The following is a 21,408-nucleotide window of genomic DNA, read 5'->3' as shown; positions in this document are numbered from 1 at the left end:
TGTTTCATGACACACTGGCTCTGTTTTATTTACTCTTAAGAAATACTTTAGGGGTTGCAGCTAGAGCTGGGTTGCTTGACTTGCACAGAGGAAGTCACTATGTGGGAAAAAACAAGTCACCTACTTGGATATTTAACAAGAATCACAAACTTAGAAAATTTCCCTAAGATTATCTTCTTAATCTATTCTTGATTTCCATTTTCTCTCACAGGTAGTAAACTATCACTCTGTATTTTGGTTTTCTAAGACAAAAATTTAGGACTTACCTAGGATTTCTTCTTGTTTTATCCTAACAGTTAGTTACAGTGTTATTAATTTTTAGAGATAGGGAGTTATATAGCATTATGAAGCTAAGGATGACCCTAAATCTTTGCTCCTCCTGCCTCTGTTTCTGTGGTGCTAGGGAACACATCCAGGGCATGCTGGGTAGGCACTCTACCAACTGAGCTATATCCCCAGCCCAACACTGGTCTTACAGGAAAATGGTTGTTTAAAAACCAATCTAGAACCACTCTTGATTGGAATCTTCAGGAAGAGGACAAGGATCATCAGAGAACAGTGAAAGAAACAAGAAAAACCCAGTTCCTGGAATGGTTATTACTTTTTGTATACGTCATCAAATTTAGTACATAAATATATAGGAAAAATATAAAAAGTAATGCCTTTAAAATGAGAAAGATGACTAAGGACATTGAGCATTTCTTTTTAAAAAAGATTTATTTATTATCTTTATTTATTTATTTATTTATTTATTATGTATACAGTGCTCTGCCTGCATGTATACCTGCAGGTCAGAAGAAGGCACTAGATTACATCAAAGATGGTTGCTGGGAAATGAACTCAGACCTCCAGAAAAGCAATCAGTATACCCAAATTTTTTTTTTTTTTTGGTTGTTGTTGTTGTTTTGGTTTTTTTTGAGACAGGGTTTCTCTGTGTAGCTTTGGCTGTCTTACATTTGCTTTGTAGACCAGATTGGCCTCAACTTCACAGCGATCTGCCTGCCTCTGCCTCCTGAGTGCTAGGATTAAAGGAGTGCACCACCACACCTGGCTTGATGAATATTTCTTAAAGTGATTCTCAAGTTATTTAATAATCCTCTGTTGAAAATTATCTGTTTATATCTGCATCCCATTTTAAAATTGGATTATTTGGTTTGTTGGTGTTTAATTCCTTGAACTCTTTATATTTTTTGGATATTAGCCCTTTGTCAGCTATAGGGTTGGTGAAGATCTTTTTCCAATCTGTAGGCTGCTATTTTGCTCTATTGATAGTATCCTTTGCCTTATAGAAGCTTTTCAATTTTATGAGGTCTCATTTATTAATTATTGATTTTAGTGTAAGAATGGCTAAGATAAAAAACATAAGTAACAGCACATGCTGGCAAGGATGCGGAGAAAGGGGGAACATTCCTCCATTGCTGGTGGGAGTGCAAACTTGTACAACCACTCTGGAAGTCAATCTGGTGCTTTCTCATGAAATTGGGAATAGCTCTACCTCAAGACCCAGCTATATCACTCCTGGGCATGTACACAAGAGATGCCCCATTATACAACAAGGACATTTGCTCAACTATGTTCATAGCCGCTTTATTCATAATAACCAGAAACTGAAAACAACCTCAACTGAAGAATGGATAAAGAAATTGTAGTACATCTATACAATGGAACACTACTCAGCAATTATAACAAGGAAATCATGTAATTTGCAGGCAAGTGGATGGAACCAGAAAAGATTATTCTGAGTGAGGTAACCTAGATCCAGAAAGACACACATGGAATGTTCTTATTTCTAAGTGGATTTTAGCCATATAATATAGGATAACCATACTACAATCCATAGACCCAAAGAAGATATGTAACAAGGAGGACCCAAGGGAGGATGCTTAAACCTCACAGGAGTGGAAATAGAAGAGACAGCAGAAGTGGTTAATGAGAGGGAACAAGGTAAGAGAGGGACCTGGGGAGAGTGGGCATAGGAGGACAGAGGGCAGTGCAGAAAGAAAAGAAACTTTGGGTGGGGGCTTCTCTGTGACAAGCTGAAGAGCTATGACAGGGTAGGCTCCAAGGAGGGTATGAGGGTGACTGTGGCTGAGACTTAGCAGCAGGGGTCATGGAGACTGGAGAGGACATCCTCTAACTAGACACGACTCCTAGTAGAAGGAGGGGAATAGCAACCCAGCCACTAAAACTTTAACTTAGGATGTGCTCTGTCCTCAAGATGTCCAGGGACAAAGATGGAGTGGAGACTGAGGAAATGTCCAGCTGGTGCCTGGACCAACATGAGATCCACCCATGGGAGACAGCCAACCCCTGGCACTACCCACGATACTCTGCTGTGCTTGTCGATGGGAGCTTAGCCTAGCACTGACAGAAGCACATGTGGAGACCCACAGCCAAACATGGGGTGGAGCACAGGGAGTCTTGGGGAAGAGTGAGGGAAAGATGGAGGACTCAGAGGGGATAGGAGCTCCAGGGGAGGATTGACAGAACCAACTAACTGGGTCCTAGGACCTGGGTCCTGGGGGGGGGTGTGGCCCATTCATGGACTGGACCTAACCCCACCCCCACACAGATGTAGCAGATGGGGATGGGCAGCCTGTCTTCATATGGGTACTCTTGTGAGGGAAGTGGGGGCAGGCTCTGACATGGACTCTGCTGCCTACTTTTTTGTTGCTTTCCCATGGCAGGCTGCCTTGCTGGACCACAGGGGACTTGTCCTGAGGGGACTTGATATGCTGGGGTGGGTGGGTGTTCCTCTCCTCTGGGGAGTAGGGGAAAGGGGAGAGGGGAAATCGGAAGAGAAGGTGGGATGGGGCTATATCAGGATATAAAGTGAATAGTTAATTAAAAAAGAAAAAATGAGAAATATTTATAACATACAACTATGTCAACACAGTTTGAGTTTTGTATTATTAGATTGTTGGTGTTGAAAATGAGACATTTATTTTTAGAGATATCAAAACTATTTATTTTTAGAGATATCAAAACTAGTGATTTTAACTACTTAAAATTTAAGAGTAACATTTCTAAATGATTTTTTATTAATGAAATTTTACAAATAAAATTTCCAGTTCTACAATTTTATTAGTATCTTGGAAAATTATTCCATAAAATATTTCAGATATAAACTTAAGCCATTTTAATGAATTAAAAAATGTTTTGCAAAGACAGTAGCCAAGTGGACTTATTAACATCATGGTTACTTCAATTGACTTTTTACACCTTTGAGGAAACAATTGATGGGCATCTTAATCTGGAAGCTGGTTCTTTAAGTTTAATTTGGCTAAAAACATCTCCTACAATATGATGTGTTGTATAAAATCTCTTTCTTAAAGGTTATTTTTCCCTTGCAGGACTGGCAGGAAAACTCTTTAAGTATTAGCTCTTGTTTGGGTTTTTTAACTGTAAGATTAGTAATTTACCAACTAAAACTGGTTTATAAAAAAATCAGATCTGTGTGTTATGCAGAGCAACTATACCTTAGTGATTAGCTAAAACAAGCAACAAAACATGAGGGCAACCAGACAGCTCAGGGGGTGAAGGTGCTTTCTGCCAAGCCTGAAAGTCTGAGCTTGATCCCCAGGGTACACACATGGAAGAAGGGAACTAACTCCAGCAAGTGTCCTCTGATCTGCACATGCACACTGCAGCACATGTGCACCCCTTACCCTGACAAAATAAACAAACATAGTGTAATAAAAATGAAAAAAATCATGGCCAGACTACTAAAATAAAGCATAATCTAGTTTTTATCGGATGTTAAAAGAAATTCAATTTAAATTGTGAATTTTCAGCTTTTAAGGCACTTAGCAGAAGAGTTGGCTGTGGGGAAAGGGACCGATCTCATGTAACCAGAGCACCCACTCTGCTATCTAATAGACATATGCAGGCACTTTGGTGAATACAATCTTCCTCTAGTTTTTGAATTTACTTAAGGGTATTTAATATTGCTTATAAAAATAATGAACAACAGTGATTAAAAATAATCCTGATGAAAATATTCCCTTGTAAATGTGCCAGTCAGCTAAGCAATAATCAAGATGACTAAGCAAGCCCGGGATGACTCAGTGAGCTAAAGCCAAAAGCATTCAGCTTTATGACATGCACCTTAGTCAGCTTCATAAAGAATTTATTGTTTCATAAATGTGATGGACTCATACATGTTGGGATGCATTGACTTTTATTTAATGAAAATTAAACTTACTTATTTGAAAGCAAAACTCAAAGCCAAGTTAACTGTTGCAGGACCAGTTTTACAAAACTTGTGCCAATGAATCAAGACAGCCATTTGCACATATGCCCTCTATCCTAGTACGTAGCAAAGGACCTAAGGAAACCAACATATACTGAGAAATGAAGTTTTAATTGGTACATATAATCTCTTCAAGCAAAACAATATGATTATAATTTATCATCAGACAGGCTAGGGACTTGTCACTAATACTTTTTCATGAATTTACCACAAGTAGCTATTATCTGAAATCACTATGCTAGTATTCATATTCTGTATTTAACTCCTTGGTTCCCTTTTAATGTTCTATCATACAATGTATTACTTCTACCTGAAAAAAAACTAGTTATTTATTTTTCTCTAAATAGGTAGCAAATATAGCTTTTGTCTTTTCTATGTCATGAAAGACTTCCTTCATTGAGATGGTTAAAAGAGATGTTTCAGGGTACTTTTAGCATAACCTTGTATAAATACAATGGTGATTAAATTAAAAAGGAATTGTAAAACCTTCAGCTCAAAAGTTCCATAAAGTTAATTCAATTCACTATCCTTTAAAGATGGACTTGAAGGGCAGGTTAGTAGTTATGTATTCTGAACTAGAACACAGCTTTTGTGACTACAAAGTGTGAGTTTAAGCTTCTGAAAAGGAGTTAGCTGGGAATCTGCCACCATGCTGCAAAGGGACTGTGGCAGTGTACTTATGTCACTTCCTTCTCTCTCTTGTTGTGCAGAGTTTCTGGAAACATCAAGTTTTGGTAGAGCAGTTGGTCAGGACAGCTGTATTGAAAAAGGAAAGGGCTTTTCTCTAATGAAGTCATTGTTAAAATATATGATTTGAAAATCCAAATATTATAGCTCAGATATTACCCTAATAATTGTTGTGTCAGTAGTCAAAAGACAACTACTATTATGATTAAACAATTAAGTTACTGTTATGGTAATTTTCAAATGAGCTCTACTCATAAACAACTTCTAACATCTAAACACTCTCAAAATGTATCTTTTTTTACATTTCTACAAGCAGAGCATATGATCCTTGGGACACGACCCTCATTTTCAACTACAGTAATATTCTCCAAGCTGCTTGTTAAAGTGCCTAGGGATCCTTGGGGGTTTCTAAGACATGTCCTTAAAACTGAAGCTACTGTTAGGACACTAAGAGATTATTTTCTTTTCACCGAGTTACTTTTTCACAACTAATTGTGTAGTGGAAGTTTTCACACCTTCTTAATATGTAAAAATATTCTGTTATTTTTAAGATGAATAAACATTTATTTTATTTAGTGGACATGAGGTTTTTGTTTTTGGCCTCCATGTACATATGTACATGTGTGTGCTTGGTGCCTGCAGAGGTCAGAAGACGGTACTGGATCATCTGGAACTGGAGCTATGGATGGTTATGAGCCACCACATGAGTGCTGGGAAACAGACTTGCATCTCTCTTAGAGCATTAAGTGCCATATTTCCATTAAGCCATCTTTCCAGCCCTGAAATACAGATTTTTAATAACCTCTTTTATTTAAAAACCTACTATATTTAAACGCCAAAACTAGTATTGGACACATTAGTTTATAATATGGTAAATGCCCAAGTCATATAAATAAAAGCTTTTCAGAATCCTCAGTAATATAAGAGCACAGCTCTACAGACTATGCCCAGTGGAAACATTTCAGTTAGTCAATACAGTTAGTTGCCACTGGATACACTATAGGTGCATAGCCAGTACATACATTTCTTTTTCAAGAGTTGACCCCCAATTTTATTGCATTAGGATCTCAACACTTGAAAAGACATATTATCCAACAGCTTTTATCAAGCTTAGGGTCCAAGGAACATGATTCGTAGGAAAATGTTTACAGAGATCTGGAGAACACGCGTTCCAGGCTGACCATGGGCTGGCTCCTCTTTACAGGAACTGTCAGGACAAGTGAAATGTGAGGTGGGACCTTAATAACCCTGTATGATATAATAACCCTTGGTCTCTCCCCTTGACTGCCCCTTAGTGGATGTGTATCCGAATTCTAGTAGTGCCACCATTTCAAAAGCATGTTAATTGTCACATGTGGATCTAGACAAAGAAATCTGGCTTTTGTCTCTGAAAGAATTTGATGTAACCACCAAAATAAATGTTAAATCTAAAAAGTTCCTGACACAGAGCATACATCTTTAGAGACTCAGCATTATATAACGTTAGAATTGGTGGCTAAAAACCTACTCCAGGGCTGGAGAGATGGCTCAGTAGTTTAGAGTGTTAGTTGCTCTTGCAAAGGACTGGACTTCTGTTCTGAGCACCCACATCGAGCAGCTCACAGTCTCCAGAAACTTCAGCTATAGGAGATCTGAAACCTCTTGTTGGCCTCAGTGGGTACTTGCATACATGTGTACAAACACCTACACTCACACATATACACACAAAACAAAACCCTAGTATATAGGGCTGGGAAAGTAGCTCAGTGGCATGTGTAAAGCTCTAGGCTCAGTTTTCAAAACAAACAAAACAATAGCTATTCCATTAAATGTTAAGTAATACTTTAAAATGCAAACACCACACATGTATATATATGTGTGTGTTCTAAGTTGGAAATATATTCAATTTTTTTTTTTTTTTACATTTCATTTGTGTATGTGTGTGTGTGCGCACGCGCGAGCGCCTTAGTGGGTGGGTGGAGATCAGAGGACAGCTCGTAGGATTTAGTTCTCTCCTTCTATCTGTGGTTTCCCAGGATTCAATTCAGGTCATTAGACTTAGAGTAAGTGCTTTTATCTGCTGAGCAATATCACTGGCATGTAGAAATACTCTTCAATCATGCTATTGCTTTTTGGGAAGGGGGAACAATGTAATTTTACTTCAGCTATAATCAAAAATAGATTTCAAACTGAAATTTGACTGTAATTTGTATGTTTTTTAATGAAATTATGAAACAACTTAACAAGCTTTTGAAAATGATGTAAGAAAAACAATTTAGGTTGGTTATGAACCTAAAGTAAAAGTTTTAGATATCATAATTCTAAGTTACAAAGGCTTGCTAAGATGGTCTATAGTCTGTCTAAGTTATGTTTGCTTTCTTTTCAATGTTCTTTATTTCATATCATAAGCCATTCAGTTTCTTTGTAAACAGTAATCAAGCTAACACATTACCTTTTGAGACTTGATTATTCTCCAGAGCTTCTACCTGAGTATGCTAATTTTAGAGTGGTGAACTAGAGTATGCTAATTTTAGAAGGCCAAACTACTAAGTAAACACCCATCTCTTTTGGATCAACACAGTCAACTGGAAAGCATGTTCTAACCGTTTAGATTGCCCAGTGGAACGTGCTGAGAAACAGAGACAACCTGAGGAGACTGAGACACTAACATAGCATCTGCACTAATGAGAAGGGTCCAGCTTGAGTATTAATGTAAATTTTCTGCAAGTACTATGAAATTAGTATCATTAGAAACTCATTTTTTCAGGCTTTGTAAAAACTTAGGTATACTCTGGGGAAAAAAATCTCTGGATGAACTTTTATTATTTGAATGTTCATGCTGAAGCTCAATAATAAAAAAAAATCTTTGTTTTAATCAAGATATAATGGATATTTGTGTATAAATATCAACCACACAAGAATTGATAATTTCTTGTATCATCAAAATCATATTGAATCTTTAGATGCCAGAAGCATGTATGTGATATTAAGTAACAATAGGACTCAATATTAAGGAGGCCCTAAATTAACAGAACTAAAACCTATCATTTTTTTTCTGTGTATCACAACTTTAACCTATGGTTAGAAAATGAAAAAAATGGGGCTCAGTGGTTGAGAACACTGCCTGCTCTTCCAGAGGACCTGAGATCAATTCCTGGCAACCACATGCCTCATAACCATCTTTAATGAGATCTGGTGCCCTCTTCTGGCATGAAGATGTACATGCAGATAGAGCACTCATACATAAAAAACAAAATAAATAAATCTTAAAAACAAACAAACAAACAAACAAACCCCAAAACATTGTTCTGTTTTCAAGTAATGAAATACAAGATGATATCAACGTAGCAGATCTGCAAACAAATCTGAAGGTCCAGACAGATCGGAAGGTCCAGACAGATCTGCAGTTGTGTTCAATTTTATTTAATATTCCTGTACACTATGGTCTTGGAACAAATAAATTATTTAGTGTTCTCATCAAATCTATTCAAGCTTTTGGTATAATCAGCCTGAAGTAGTGTTTGACATAATTCCATTTTTTAAAAAAACTGTTCATTACACTTATTTATTTATTTAGTATGTGTATGCACATGTGGAGGTGAGAGCATAGGTTTTAAGAGCCAGCTCTCTTTCTACCATGTAGGTCCTAGGAATCAATCTCAAGTTGCTGGCCCATAATTTCATTTTCTAGAGGGGACACAAAAAAGCTGAATATACCAAGCAACTAGTATATGATAAATTATAGAAATGATAAATATTATGGAGAAAGATTAGCAACCAAACTAAGATATTATTAACTATTGTTAATGTGACTATGGCAACATGCAGCGATACAATCAATCATTTTATGCTTCCATTTGCTCAGCCATTATTGAAAAGCTATGAGGAAAACAGTTTCCAGAGTGGGCAGTAGGCATGAATAACTTCTTTCCTGTGTGACAACGCATGTGTCACTACATTGCTTAGGTTAGGACATAGGACAGAAGGGAAAGCAAAAGCAACCTGAAATAAAGCTATGAAATAAAATACATGCTTGAGATATAGATTTCTAGATATCAGAAGAATGCTGTTTGTTAAAAGCTACCAGAGAAGGTTCATTTTGAGCAAAGAGGCAGAGTGCAGAAGCAGTCTCCTCAATGGGACTGTTCTCATAATAAAAAGAAAAAACAACAAAAAAAGATTAAGTCCTTTTTACAGAACATGTACATTGCCACAGAGAAGGTAAAGAAATAGGTTCCTGTAATGGTTAATCATTATGATCAGCTTGAATCAATTCAGAGTCATCATAGAAACACATCTTTGTGGAGTGTCCATGAAGGTATTTCCAGAAAGATTTAAGTGAGGAGAGAAAACCCACGCTGAACATGGAGAGTATCATGCCATGGGTTGGGGTCCTGGACTGAATAAAAACAAGAGTGTGAGTCTATGCTGGCATTAATGTTCTTCTGCTTCCTGACTATAGATGCCTCATTTTCCTGCTGCTGTGACTTCACTGCTATGATGAACTATACCCTCCAAGTGTGAGCTATAATAAACTCTTCCATCCTTAGGATGTTGTGTCTTCTGCCACAAAACGAGAAAAAAAACTAATAGGTGCATAAATGGGTGAAAGGATGTTCATTAGATGCTGCCAGCACGGTCTGAAACACCAAGAAAGTAAATGTATTACATGTTACTAGGAACAGCCATTAGACTGAAAATGAAAGAAATTCTATAGCAGAACACAAAGCAGTATACAGTTCACTTCCAATACCGTCAGCACTAAAGCTGGTCAACAGTTACCTCTGAAATCCAGGACCTTAGGAAGGTTGCTTCCTCCATCATCACCTGCTCTTGCCATTTGTTTTTTTTCAAAATGACAACATGTTTCTGTGAGTACAATCTATTTGTGGATCTATCGAGTTACATATCAAGCTTGAGCACAGGAGAAAAAGGCCTTTGTTATTTGTCCCTGTCCCCTTGTTCTCAGGCACTCCTCAGCCCTCCTGTATTCTGACCTCTTAGATCCTGCTGTGTGCGAGCACCACCCATGCTCTGTCTCGGCATTCGAAGAGAAGTTCTCAAAGGAGTGTGTCTCTGCTCATCCAGGTAAGCAAGATCCTCCAGGTGGGCAGAGCTGGTGGCTAACAAGACAGAGAGAACTGATTTACCATATGTAAGTTTAGAAAGCATTTAAAAAGAAATTTAACTGTTATCTGCCATACCTTTGAATCTAATCTTACATGAGAAGAAAATACACCCCCAACAATACATAATTCACTTATTCTATGCCTTTACAAAACCAAGTCTTTGAAAAAAATTAAGATAGAACATCATATATCGGTCACTTGACAAGAGGTTCTGTGACATTAACAGAGAAATGTAGTTCCTATTTAAATAGATGAAAGAAACAAACTAGAAAAGTCTAAAATTATCATTTCATTTAGTTGGAGATAATGGTATAAACAATTTAATATTTGAGAACAAGTGTTCAGTCCAATATAAAATGCTATTTTGCTTTTAAACGTCTGAATCATGAAAATTGCAATTAACAAGAAACAAAAGCGGTTTTTTTCCTCTTGTTTTTTGGGGGGGGGATTTCTTGATGTCACTGAAACAGATGGACTTCTAAAAATTAACAGGGAAATAAAATCTTGTTTATATGAATGTTTCAACTTGAAAGAAATACCAAAGTATTGGGTTTATTCCATAAAAACACAGTTACCAATTTATCACTGATGATTGGCATAAATCTGGCAAAAAAGGAGAAAGTTCAAGGGTTATCTTTTCATGACTATGGGACCTCGTATGTTTTACGACAAAAATTCCACAGACTACTTTTTATGTTAGAAATTCTATTACATTTGAGATCTACAGAAGATGAGGTACTGGTTAGGTTTTTTGTTTTTGTTTTGTTTTTTTTGTTCTTGTCAGCTTGACTCGAGCTAGAGTTATTTGCTAAGAGGAACCTCAATTGAGAAAATTCCCCACTAGACTGTCTGGTGCATTGTCTTGATTAATGATGTGAAAGGACCCAGCCCACTGTGGGTGGTACTACCCCTGGGCAGGTGGTCCTGGCTAGTACTTAAGAAAACAAGCTGAGCATTCTATAAGCAGCATTCCTCCACGGTTCCTACCTTGAGTTCCTGCTCTGACTTCCCTTAGTAATGGAATGTGACCCGAGAATTGTAAAGATGAAATACACTCTTTCCTCCACAAGTTGCTTTTGGTCATGGTGCTTTATTACAGCAACAGAAACCAAATGAGACAGATGACATGGCTGTTTCCCTTGAAAGCTTTACAAGCCACTTTTGATGCCAATGTTATATATTACCTTATCTGATACCTGGTTATAAATGAGCAAAAAAGGAAGCAAAAATGGTAGACGAAACAACCTAGAATTATCTCAGCTTAGGGAAAAAAAATTCATGGACATAAAGTGTAGTAGATCACAGGTAAGCTGTTTATGGTGACTGAACCTGAAAAATAATATTTATTAATATGTTTATTGATTTAGTTACTCAGTAAATACAACAAAATTGGTTGTAAAAATGTCAACACTGTCTCCTAAGAACATTTTACCATACTTTTTCTTGAGATAATGTCTCACTATGTTGCCTCTGCTGGCCTGGAGCTCTATGTAGACCAGGTGGGCTTGGAGCTGTAAACAGCAGCATGAGCATATATATGAGAAAACGTCAAAACTGGGCGTGGTGGCACACGCCTGTAATCCCAGCACTGAGACAGGCAGAGGCAGATGGATCACTGTGAGTTCAAGGCCAGCCTGGTCTACAAAGTTAGTCCAGGACAGCTAAGGCTACATAGAGAAACCCTGTCTCAAAAAACCAAAACAACAACAACAACAAAACAAAACTTTAAGTAGTATTTTTATTCACTGATAGCAAGTATTCTAAATAAAAAGGAATTAAAAAATCAGTCTCATTTGGAATATGCACAAAACAATATGTGAAATATCTAGGAATAAATTTAATAACCAAAAAAGTTAAGAGTTCTATAATAAAAACCATATAGAAACTAAAAATTAAAGAAACTAAAAAGGATTTCCCAAATTGGAAGGACATTCTGTGTTCATACACTGTAAGAATTGATATATTTAAAAACATTCATACTATTAAAAATGATCTATCGAGTCACTGAACTCCTGTCAAAATTCTTCACAGAAGACATTGTATTACCTGACTTCAAAATACCCAATAAAGCTGCAGAAATCAATACTATATGCTTTGGTATAAAAAATAGATACACTGGTCAAAGGATCAGAACAAAGACTGAAAAAAAAAGCCACACTCTATCAGCAACTCATTTTTGGCAAAAGTGCTAAGATACACACCAGGGACAGGAAGCTTCTGCAGTGAATGGTGCTGGGGAGCTGGGCATGCAGGAACAGTGGAAACACTCACTGCTCACCATATACACGAAAATAAGTCAAGGTTCCTCACTACAAAGTCACTTGAAAACAACCCTGAAGGCCAACAAAATGGAGATGGGTTTTTGGGTAAAGCTCAAAACAAAAGCGCAAGGTGGCAGACTGCATCATTGCATCACACTCTTCCTGTCATTTGAAGCGTCTTCACTTCATTCTGAGTAATTTTCTGAGAGAAGCTCTTGCCATATTTTGTTAGTGTTTCCTCTCCCTTTGTCAAACATGCTCAGGTTACACTTTCTCTGCTTCACTGACTGACCCAGGCAAATCATGAGCCCAGGCTAGCCTCCATTTACTGAGTGGCTCAGAACGGCTTTGAACTGCTCATTTTTTGCCATCACCTCTCAACCACGCTTCCACCCCGGCTTATGTACTTGGCTGTACATAATATCTGATTTATTTTTGATCATCCCATCTCTTCAGACAATGAAACGAGTGTCCTGAACATAATGCTCAGTGTACGTTGAGCGATCTGGTGACTCTATCTTCAGCCCTATCCCCGTTTTGCTTCTTCAGATAATGGTGATGCTGTTTTTACCTTTTTTTTTTTTTTTTTAAATAGAATATATTTTATCATACTATGTAAGTTACTTATTTTTTCCAAGTAGAAAGTAAGCTTCATGGTGATAGAATCTTTGTTTTGCTAACTGATAAGTACTTACAACAGTGCCTGACATATAGCTCATGCTCAATAAATACTCATACAATGACTGAATATCATATATTTTATAGCTATATTTCAGGTATATTTAAACAATCAACAAGCAAATTAACATTGTTCTTAAGGGGCAATTTTGAAGATGACTACAGAAATAATCATCACCCTCTACAAAGACTACTGAGAGCTCCATTGGGACAAATATATTCCCATGTCATAATGCCACTCTTACTTTGTACTGGCAAATACTTCTGAGAGAATTATGTCAGGTTAAATCAGTATTATAATGTTTAATGAACACTTGCCAAATATATGAAATAATTACATAAATTCAAGTGAAATGAGAAAATAGAAAAACAAATCTGTAATATAAGTTTTTAAGTAAAAGAAAAAAATACTCTACAAGAAAGCCTGTCATTTAAAAAAAAAAAAAGAAAAGAAAAAAAAAGAAAAGAAAAGAAAGAAAGAAAGAAAGCCTGTCATTAAAAAGTCTTGCTTTTAGTAGGAAAAGGGACTAGGAAAAAGAGAAAATTTATTCTAAATTAGATTTTTTTTATTAGATGAAAACAGCTGAAGACCATATACTCATAAAGCATTTAATAAATAAAAGCATTTTTGAAAAAATGAATATAATTTAAATATATCATTTCTGATCAGAAAAATATTAAATAGAGAGCATTTCAGAACAACTCCATACTGATTTTAGAACCACATTTAGTTATTTCTTCTTATGTCCGTTGCTACTAATGGAAATAGAGCATAGTAATGCTGCCGGCACTCTTGGTGTGCATGAACAGGGAGGCTGGAAGGGTCCTTTTGTTTCCTACTCTTGCACAGAAAGCCACTTTCCTATATTTATATAAATAAAGTCATTATTCTGACTGCTGAACAGCCCCTTTTGATTTTCTATAAAATCTGCATTACACTTTCTAATTAGAGTTACACCCCCTTAGATTCCCAGTCTGCATTTACCTGCTTTAAGGTGTTTTCTTAGAAAATTGTGCTGCTCCAAGTACTAACAAGTGGATGAAGAGAAATTACATTTTTAATGGAGTTTGTTGTTTGTATTTTTCCAAAGGAACCCTCTTTCCCACAGAAAGCACTGATGACAGCTGCTGCAAAACACTTCCTGTGTCCCACATGCCTCCAATCCATGGCCAATCTCATATTAAGACACCAAAGATGACCATAGACAGCCGGCTGATAATCCCAGCCATGCAACCACAAATCCACAATAGTCTATTTCCTTCCAACACAGAGGCTTAAAAACAAACACACAATAGCAATTCAAACTATGCACACCACAAAACTCACAGTTTAAAATTTTCATTGTTTAGAATTTTAACTGAAAGGTGTATGAAATCTCAATTTGTATTTAGAAAATTAACTACATCAGGAAAAGCCCAAGCTGCAGACTGTTGTACGTCGTCCTCGGTTCCTTAGGAGGCAGGTGCCCTCCCCTGAGCTACATCCCGAGTCCACTGAGCTTCTCATATAGCACTGTCTTTGGATACAGAACCTGCTTATTATTGGCACATTTTTTCCTCAATTTGTTAGTTATCACATTTCTAAAACTATAAGCTAAATCTATTTGGCCAACATATTTATACAGTTGAAAAAAATACAGATAATAATTTTAGGAACCTGATATATTTCTTATGTATGTGTTAGGAGCAGGAGTAAAAATGTTAGAAAATTAAAATTATTTCCCATTTAGCATCTGCCTATGTGCTGACTCTACTGTCCCACAAGTAAGTTTGTTTTTTAAGATGAGGCTTCACGCAGCACAGGCTGGCCTCCAACTCACTAGGTAACCGAGGAGACGGCCTTGTTTCTTACTCCTTGTTCCTACGTCCATTCTCCAATGCTGGGACTACAGTGTGTAGCGTCACGGGCGCCTAGGCAAAAGAAGGCAGTTCTCTTCATAGCTGACAGACTATGGAACACAGTGAGATCCCTTTACATATGCTGTCTACAGGACTTTAAACGTGATACAAATGACACTTTCTCTCCCTTTTAAGGATAGTGCTCTGCTACAGATGTCTCCCAGTCTGGTTGCAAACTGACCATTAAACTGCATTACCTTCCTAAGTGCTGGTTTTATAAATGTGACTCAACAAACCCAGCAGTAGTATGTTTTTCACTGTTACTCAACATTATGTGATCTCTTCGTATTACTCAGACTAAGTTTAAAAAAGAAGGGAAGTTTAAAAGTTGGATTTGAACAAAGCCTTTTATTACTTACACCCATCTCTCCTTTATACAACTCCTTGGTTGCCTATGTTTAAGACAATTTAATAAGTACATAGGGAGCAAAAGAAGAACGTAGGGGAGGAACAAACACTGTGTTTTCTCTTCTATGCAGAATGTTGATCAAAATATTCTATATGAAAGCAGAAGGGAGACTATTTTTGGAGATCACAAGAAACCACTGAGAAGCGGGGGGAAGGGAGGGTGGCGAGGAATGAGTGTAGGCAGTGCAATGAATGATATGTGAAAATATAATGAAATGTAGTTTTGTATGCAAACTAAAAATTGGGTAAAACAAAAAAAGAGTAAATATACTTGATTTTTTTCCTATTTCACATTTGAAAACCTCAGTTACTCTATTCTCTCTCTCTCTCTCTGTCTTTTTGGCTTTGGTTTTATGAGACAAGGTTTTGTTGTGTAGCCCTGGCTTTCCAGGAACTGGCTTTTGCAAAGCTGGTTAGTCTTGCATTTAGAGATCTACCTGTCTCTGCTTCCCAAGTGCTGGAATTAAAGGCATATATTACCACGCCCAGCTTCTCAGTTACTCTCGATTATCAAGGAGGTTTATCTTCCTCAGTTTTGAGAACCATTTCAAAGTATATGAAAATACATATGTATATAGACAGAGCTAAAATGTAAAAATGGAGATAAGAAAACTAACTTAAAATTGATTTAGGTATATTATCATTTAAACTGCCAGATTTTGAAGTTTTATCAGATTCTTAGATATTATATACTTAGCAGAGTAATTCCCCATGGAAGTAACATTTTACATTTACAGTCTATGAACCTTTGAAAATAAATGACTCATTTGGTTCACAGCTTACTTTCCTGTCTCTGTGGGAACAGAGTAAAGCCATGGTTCCCACATACAAAAAATAAATGTAAAACAAACTATTGTCTGACCTCTGATTTGCCCTCTAGGCCACAGTAAACCTGCTTGTAACATATCCAACACTGATTTCAAGAGTTCCCTGATAAAATAATTTGCTCAACACAGTCATGCATACTATTCCAACAGTGTAAGATCACATTCTTCAGATCAACCTATCTGGTCTCTGGTGGTACATTCATGTTTTCCTTTTTCTCTAATTGTAGCCACTTGTTTATTGAGTGATTAATTTATTATGTGTGTGCACATGTTTGTCGATCATGGCAGATACGTGGAGGTTGGAGAACAACTTGCAGCAGTTGGTTTTCTCCTTTTATCAAGTGGGTCCCGTGGATCTAAGCAGGCAAGTGTAATGGCTATACCAGCTGAGCCATCTCATCTGGCCTTCAATTTCCTATAAGATGTCTGATCAGCACTCCCTCATAAGCTAAAGAACTCTGCCAGCTAGAAAGACAAATGTTAAAATGACACTGCTGAGACCTCCCAGCATAATGATTAAACATGACATATTTCCTTTTTGTTTTAACATGGGGAGAAGGAAAGGGAAAGGGAGAATACAAAGTATGTAAAGGAAAAATATTCTCCAACCTTGAATTAAAATAAACTCAAAGACACAGAGAAACTAGTGTTATAATATGTAATATAAGCAATACACTTTTACTTAAAATGATAAAAATATCACTAAGACCACTGTTGACTAGAATTTTTGATAGACTACAACAAAATTTAAACTATCGTGCTTTACAATATAGCAGTAAAAAATGAAGTGAGGGGCAGAAAACTGGGAAAAATATTTACAAACACATGTGTGACACAAGTTATAGTCAGAAAAAATATAAACACTTTTAAAATTCAGAAAGAGGACAAGCATGTCAATCAAAAGTTGTGCCAGTGGTCTAAGTAGAAATTTCACTATGAAAATATATAAGTACTACTTGAATCAGCTCAGCATTATTAAGCATTAATATAGTGCAAATTAAAACCATAATCAACTATCATCTCACACTCAATTAAAATCATAAAGGTAAAACAAAGGCCAATTGTGGAAGGGATGTAGAGAAACAGAAACTACAGTGCTTGCTAGCTAGGAATGTAAAATGGCACAGCCAGCTCATATACTTTGTTAAATAGTATGGTAGGCTCTTAGAACTTTAAATATAAAACCTAATGTAAATGCAAGTATACCACTAAGTATCTACAGACTGATAGCAATACTTTTCATGAAGCTCTTATTTCCCACAGATGTGTAACATACTCCCACCATCAATGCGCAGTGTTTTAGCTGCATCACATCCTCATCAATGCTTGGCAATGCCATTTCTTCTCATTTTGTGGCTATGATTATAAGTGGTATTCATGATTATGGACTATGAAGGATCTCATAATTCATCCTAATTAGTGAGCCTGGATGATGGAAGAAGACATGAAAACTTCAGGGTCAGACATACAAGTTTATCACTCAGGACAAAAGGAATATCCAGAAGACAAAGACGTTTCAACTGCCTGAGTGCCAGCTCCCACGGGCCAGCATGAAGAAGGCCAGGGGACACATGCAATTGGCTGCAATATGGGAGGCACTTAACTGTAAGAGGATCAACATATGTAGAGGGGCCGAAGAAAGAGAGTTCACTGTCACTACACAGAAGTGAAGGGTCTTCTAGATGATCCACCCCCCAATCATCATGCCTGACAACAGAACTTGATCATTTCCCAGAGGTCAGAACCAAAGAACAGGTAGAAAAGGGATGTAAGTGGCAGGAAGCCAGCACCAACATAATGAATCATTTCATTGTTTGTTTTACAATAGGACCTTGTATATGTAGCTCATGTTGGTCTGGAACTGACTATGTAACTGACACTGGGTTTCAATTCCTGACCTTTTGGTCTCCACCTCCAGAGTGCTAGGACTATAGGTGGGCGCCATCATGCTAGCTGCATATCAAATAATTATTCCTGCAAAGTACATCTAATGACAATAAATATTTTACTATTCCTTATCATGAAATATATCTGCCTAGGCATTCATTTGGAGACTCAGAATGACAAATTTAATTTTTATTTTGTAGTCTGGACAAAGTGCAGACGATGATACATATTGAAAATGTCAGGATGGCTATTTCTGTAAAACTCTTGGTTTGAATAATTAAATAGCAAAATAGCTGTATTTAAAATATCCCTGACATCAATCCTGTGTAGCTGCTGAGCAAAAATGACTTAGTATTTCTGTCACTTACCCTCTTGTATCATTCTTTCATGACTGAGCCTGCTGGGGCATCTGAGTTGGGAAATGAAGGTGCCTGGTGTTCTATGCTAAGAGAGTTTTGTGAGGACACTGGACTGAGAGAGGGAAGAAGCTGGGTGTCTTGCCTGCTCACCTGCTACACCTTTAAACAATGGATGATGACTTCTGCTTACGAACTGCACCTGGTTATGCTTAAATTAAAGTATGGTTATTAAAACTCAAGCTTTAAGAAGGTAAAACTTCAAACTATGTTCTTCTTTGTTGGAATACTGGAACTTGAACTCAGTACCGTATGCGTGCTATGTAAATGCTACAATGTTGAGGTATATTCCCAGGCCTAATGTTTCTACCACAATGAGACTAACTGGTTTATATAGTTTATTGGCCCTCTCTCTGACTCTCTATGTGTTTATGTCTGTCCGGGAGGAGAACTAGGAAACCACTTGATGGATATAAACCTTCATATTCTAGGGTAAGAGATGTATGTACATTACTAAAACACAGAAAGATGACTTGTCTTATTTTTAAAATAGTCTTAAAAAACAAAAACCCAAACCAACTTACCTGCTACAGAATTTGGCCGCGGCATGAGATACAAAGGAATAGACTGTACTGACTGTGACAAAACAGTTTCCAAATTCCTCTCTGGGATCTTATTCAGACTGTACGTGGAGGCAGTCATGTTTTCATCTACTCGATACAGACAGGAGTCCATGCTGGATTTTTGAGACTGCCATGGTTTTAGGTTTCCTCCAGATCCTAATTCTTTACTGCTTTCCCCAACATATTTTGTACGCTCCATGTTTTCAGAATAATTCGTCAATGTAGCTGGAAAAAAAAAAAAGAAAACGAATGCTTTTAAAAAAAGAAAACATTAATCTCTTCAAAATTAGTAGTAATTATGTTATCTACTAATGTTATTTCCCAAAGATACTATGGCCACTTACCTCTAGGAGTTTTAATAACTGAAACCATCACACAATCATATCTTACATATATTTAACATTTTATTTAAATCAAATAAGCAAATTCATATACGAGTGGCAAGGGACCTAGAACAAGTCCTTATCAAAGGTAAGATTTTAGAATTAACAAAAAGGTATTTATACATTTTTATGGAGTACAGAGACCACCAACAGTTCCTCCCTGCCCAAACCCTCTCTATTTCTCTTATCTTGTTCTTTCCATCAAAGAACAAGAAAACATATGACTGAAATAAACAGTAGTGAAGTAGAAATTAATACAGCAGTAAGAACCTACTCAAAGAAGGAAGCAACGCAGGCCTTTTTTTGTACAATTCCTCTCAGTTCTGATCCTTTGCATATCATTTCTAAGTGGTTTGCTAAAGAATAATGATTTTAATTAAAGCAAAACCTGAAAGGTCTTCTAGAATTTATCTAAGCTTCCTAATAATTATACACAAATAGGAACATTTTCATAACCCCAGAAATGAAAAGATGAAAAAGAGTAAGGTCTAAATTATTGAAGTTTTAGTAATGACTATGGAAGAATAAGAGATATCATCCCAAGAGAGTTTTACACTTAGTTCATGTTCTTCTCCTATAATTTGACTATATCTATTGCCAAAGAAAAGAAATAAACTTAGGAGGTCATTTCCATAATCCTACAAAAAGATGTTTTCTTTCTATAAATTTAGGTGGAGTTAGGGGTTTTGCAATACAAAATAAAACCTAAATTTTTCTTTAAGAAAAAAATAAATGAGGTTTTTATTTATTTCTTAACTGCAAAAAGAAAAGGATCTGGAAAAAGGAACTTAACTAGAAAAGATGAAGAAATACACACTCAACTTAGAATTGAGGGAGAAAAGTTAGAGTGGTGGCACAAATCTGTAACCCCAATACTTGGGATACCATGGGCAGATGATTACAAGTTCACGGCCAATTTGGGTACACGGCAAGGCAGCTACGAATATAAAAGTGAGACTTTGTCTCAAAACAAACTGATGAAACCAGAAGAGGCATGTGTTTTGGAGCTCCTCAGGAGAAATGAAGTTATAAATATCATTGAACATTTTTGGCTGTAAACTTTGGAAGTCAAATCCCCACATTTTAGTACCTTATATTTCCTGCATAGTAATCAGTTGTAAAAACCGTAAGAAATGGATCACTAAGGGCAGGCAGCTAACAAAATGAAACAGTGAAAAGTGTGTTCCTGTGTCTTGGCCAGTCTTTGTAAACAAGGGTAAATGAAGGTGAGCAGAAGCCAAGACTAAAGTAGGTGGTGGTAACCTTAAAAAAGAAGCAGCTGTGGAACCGAGAAATTCTTTCAAAAGAAGAACACGAAGAAGAAATTGGGGACTAAAATAACGCAGGGAACTAAGAGGTCAGGAGATAGCACCTAGAAGAGTCCAGTAATATTAATTTCTTACTAGGCAATATTTAATAATACTGGAAATCACGGTCAATTCCTATTTAGTACTTTGTACCTTGTGTTTCTGGGGGCACTGTAATGAAGGTTAAACCTAAACTCATGTTCTAGCATCAAACTACAACCCAGTCCTACTCACAGCTTTTAAACTGTGTAGCCGCACATTCCAATTGGGCATCAATACAACACGAAGCAGGGCTGGTGCTACTGTCCTCACTGTACTTGCCTTTCAGTAACTCTTTAGGGTCTTAACCACTTACTAATATTGTAGCAATTCTTTTGTTGACAATGCCTTGATTCCTAAACTAGATTGTACATTTCTAGAGGTAGCTACTGTAGTTTCAGACTTTTTGGTATTTAAATTAGAAAACTTGGTATCAGGGAGCTGAAGAGATGACTCAGTGGTTAAGAGCATGGTCTACCTTTACAGAGAATCTGGGTTCCATCCACAGCGCCTGGAGTTACATGACATGGTAGTTCATGACTAAGCAGACCTCCAGTCTCAGAATATCTGACCCCTTCAGCTCTCCCTGGGTACCAGGCACGTACATAAAACACAGACATACATTCAGACAAAACATCCATGCACCTAAAAATAAATCTTAAATAAAGCCAAACAAACATCTATAATTTCACT

At 36.8% G+C, this 21,408-nt stretch overlaps 1 protein-coding gene across 9 annotated transcripts in view; it reads right to left on the bottom strand.

Moving 5' to 3' along the window:
• Tanc2 (tetratricopeptide repeat, ankyrin repeat and coiled-coil containing 2) overlaps positions 1-21,408 on the bottom strand; it is a 282,558-nt gene that overhangs the window by 98,102 nt on the left and 163,048 nt on the right. For all 9 annotated transcript variants that reach the window (XM_051158874.1, XM_051158875.1, XM_051158876.1 and 6 more), the window contains 2 exons: positions 18,948-19,211; positions 9,916-10,041 (listed from right to left, as the gene is read on the bottom strand). In XM_051158874.1, the coding sequence (XP_051014831.1) occupies positions 9,916-10,041; positions 18,948-19,211 (390 nt within the window). The remainder of the gene's footprint in view (positions 1-9,915; positions 10,042-18,947; positions 19,212-21,408) is intronic.

The sequence above is a fragment of the Acomys russatus genome, chromosome 16, assembly GCF_903995435.1.
Source record: "Acomys russatus chromosome 16, mAcoRus1.1, whole genome shotgun sequence".
NCBI classification, from domain to species: domain Eukaryota; kingdom Metazoa; phylum Chordata; class Mammalia; order Rodentia; family Muridae; genus Acomys; species Acomys russatus.
Note: the sequence above shows the minus strand (reverse complement) of the source record. Positions and strands in the feature narration are given on the sequence as shown.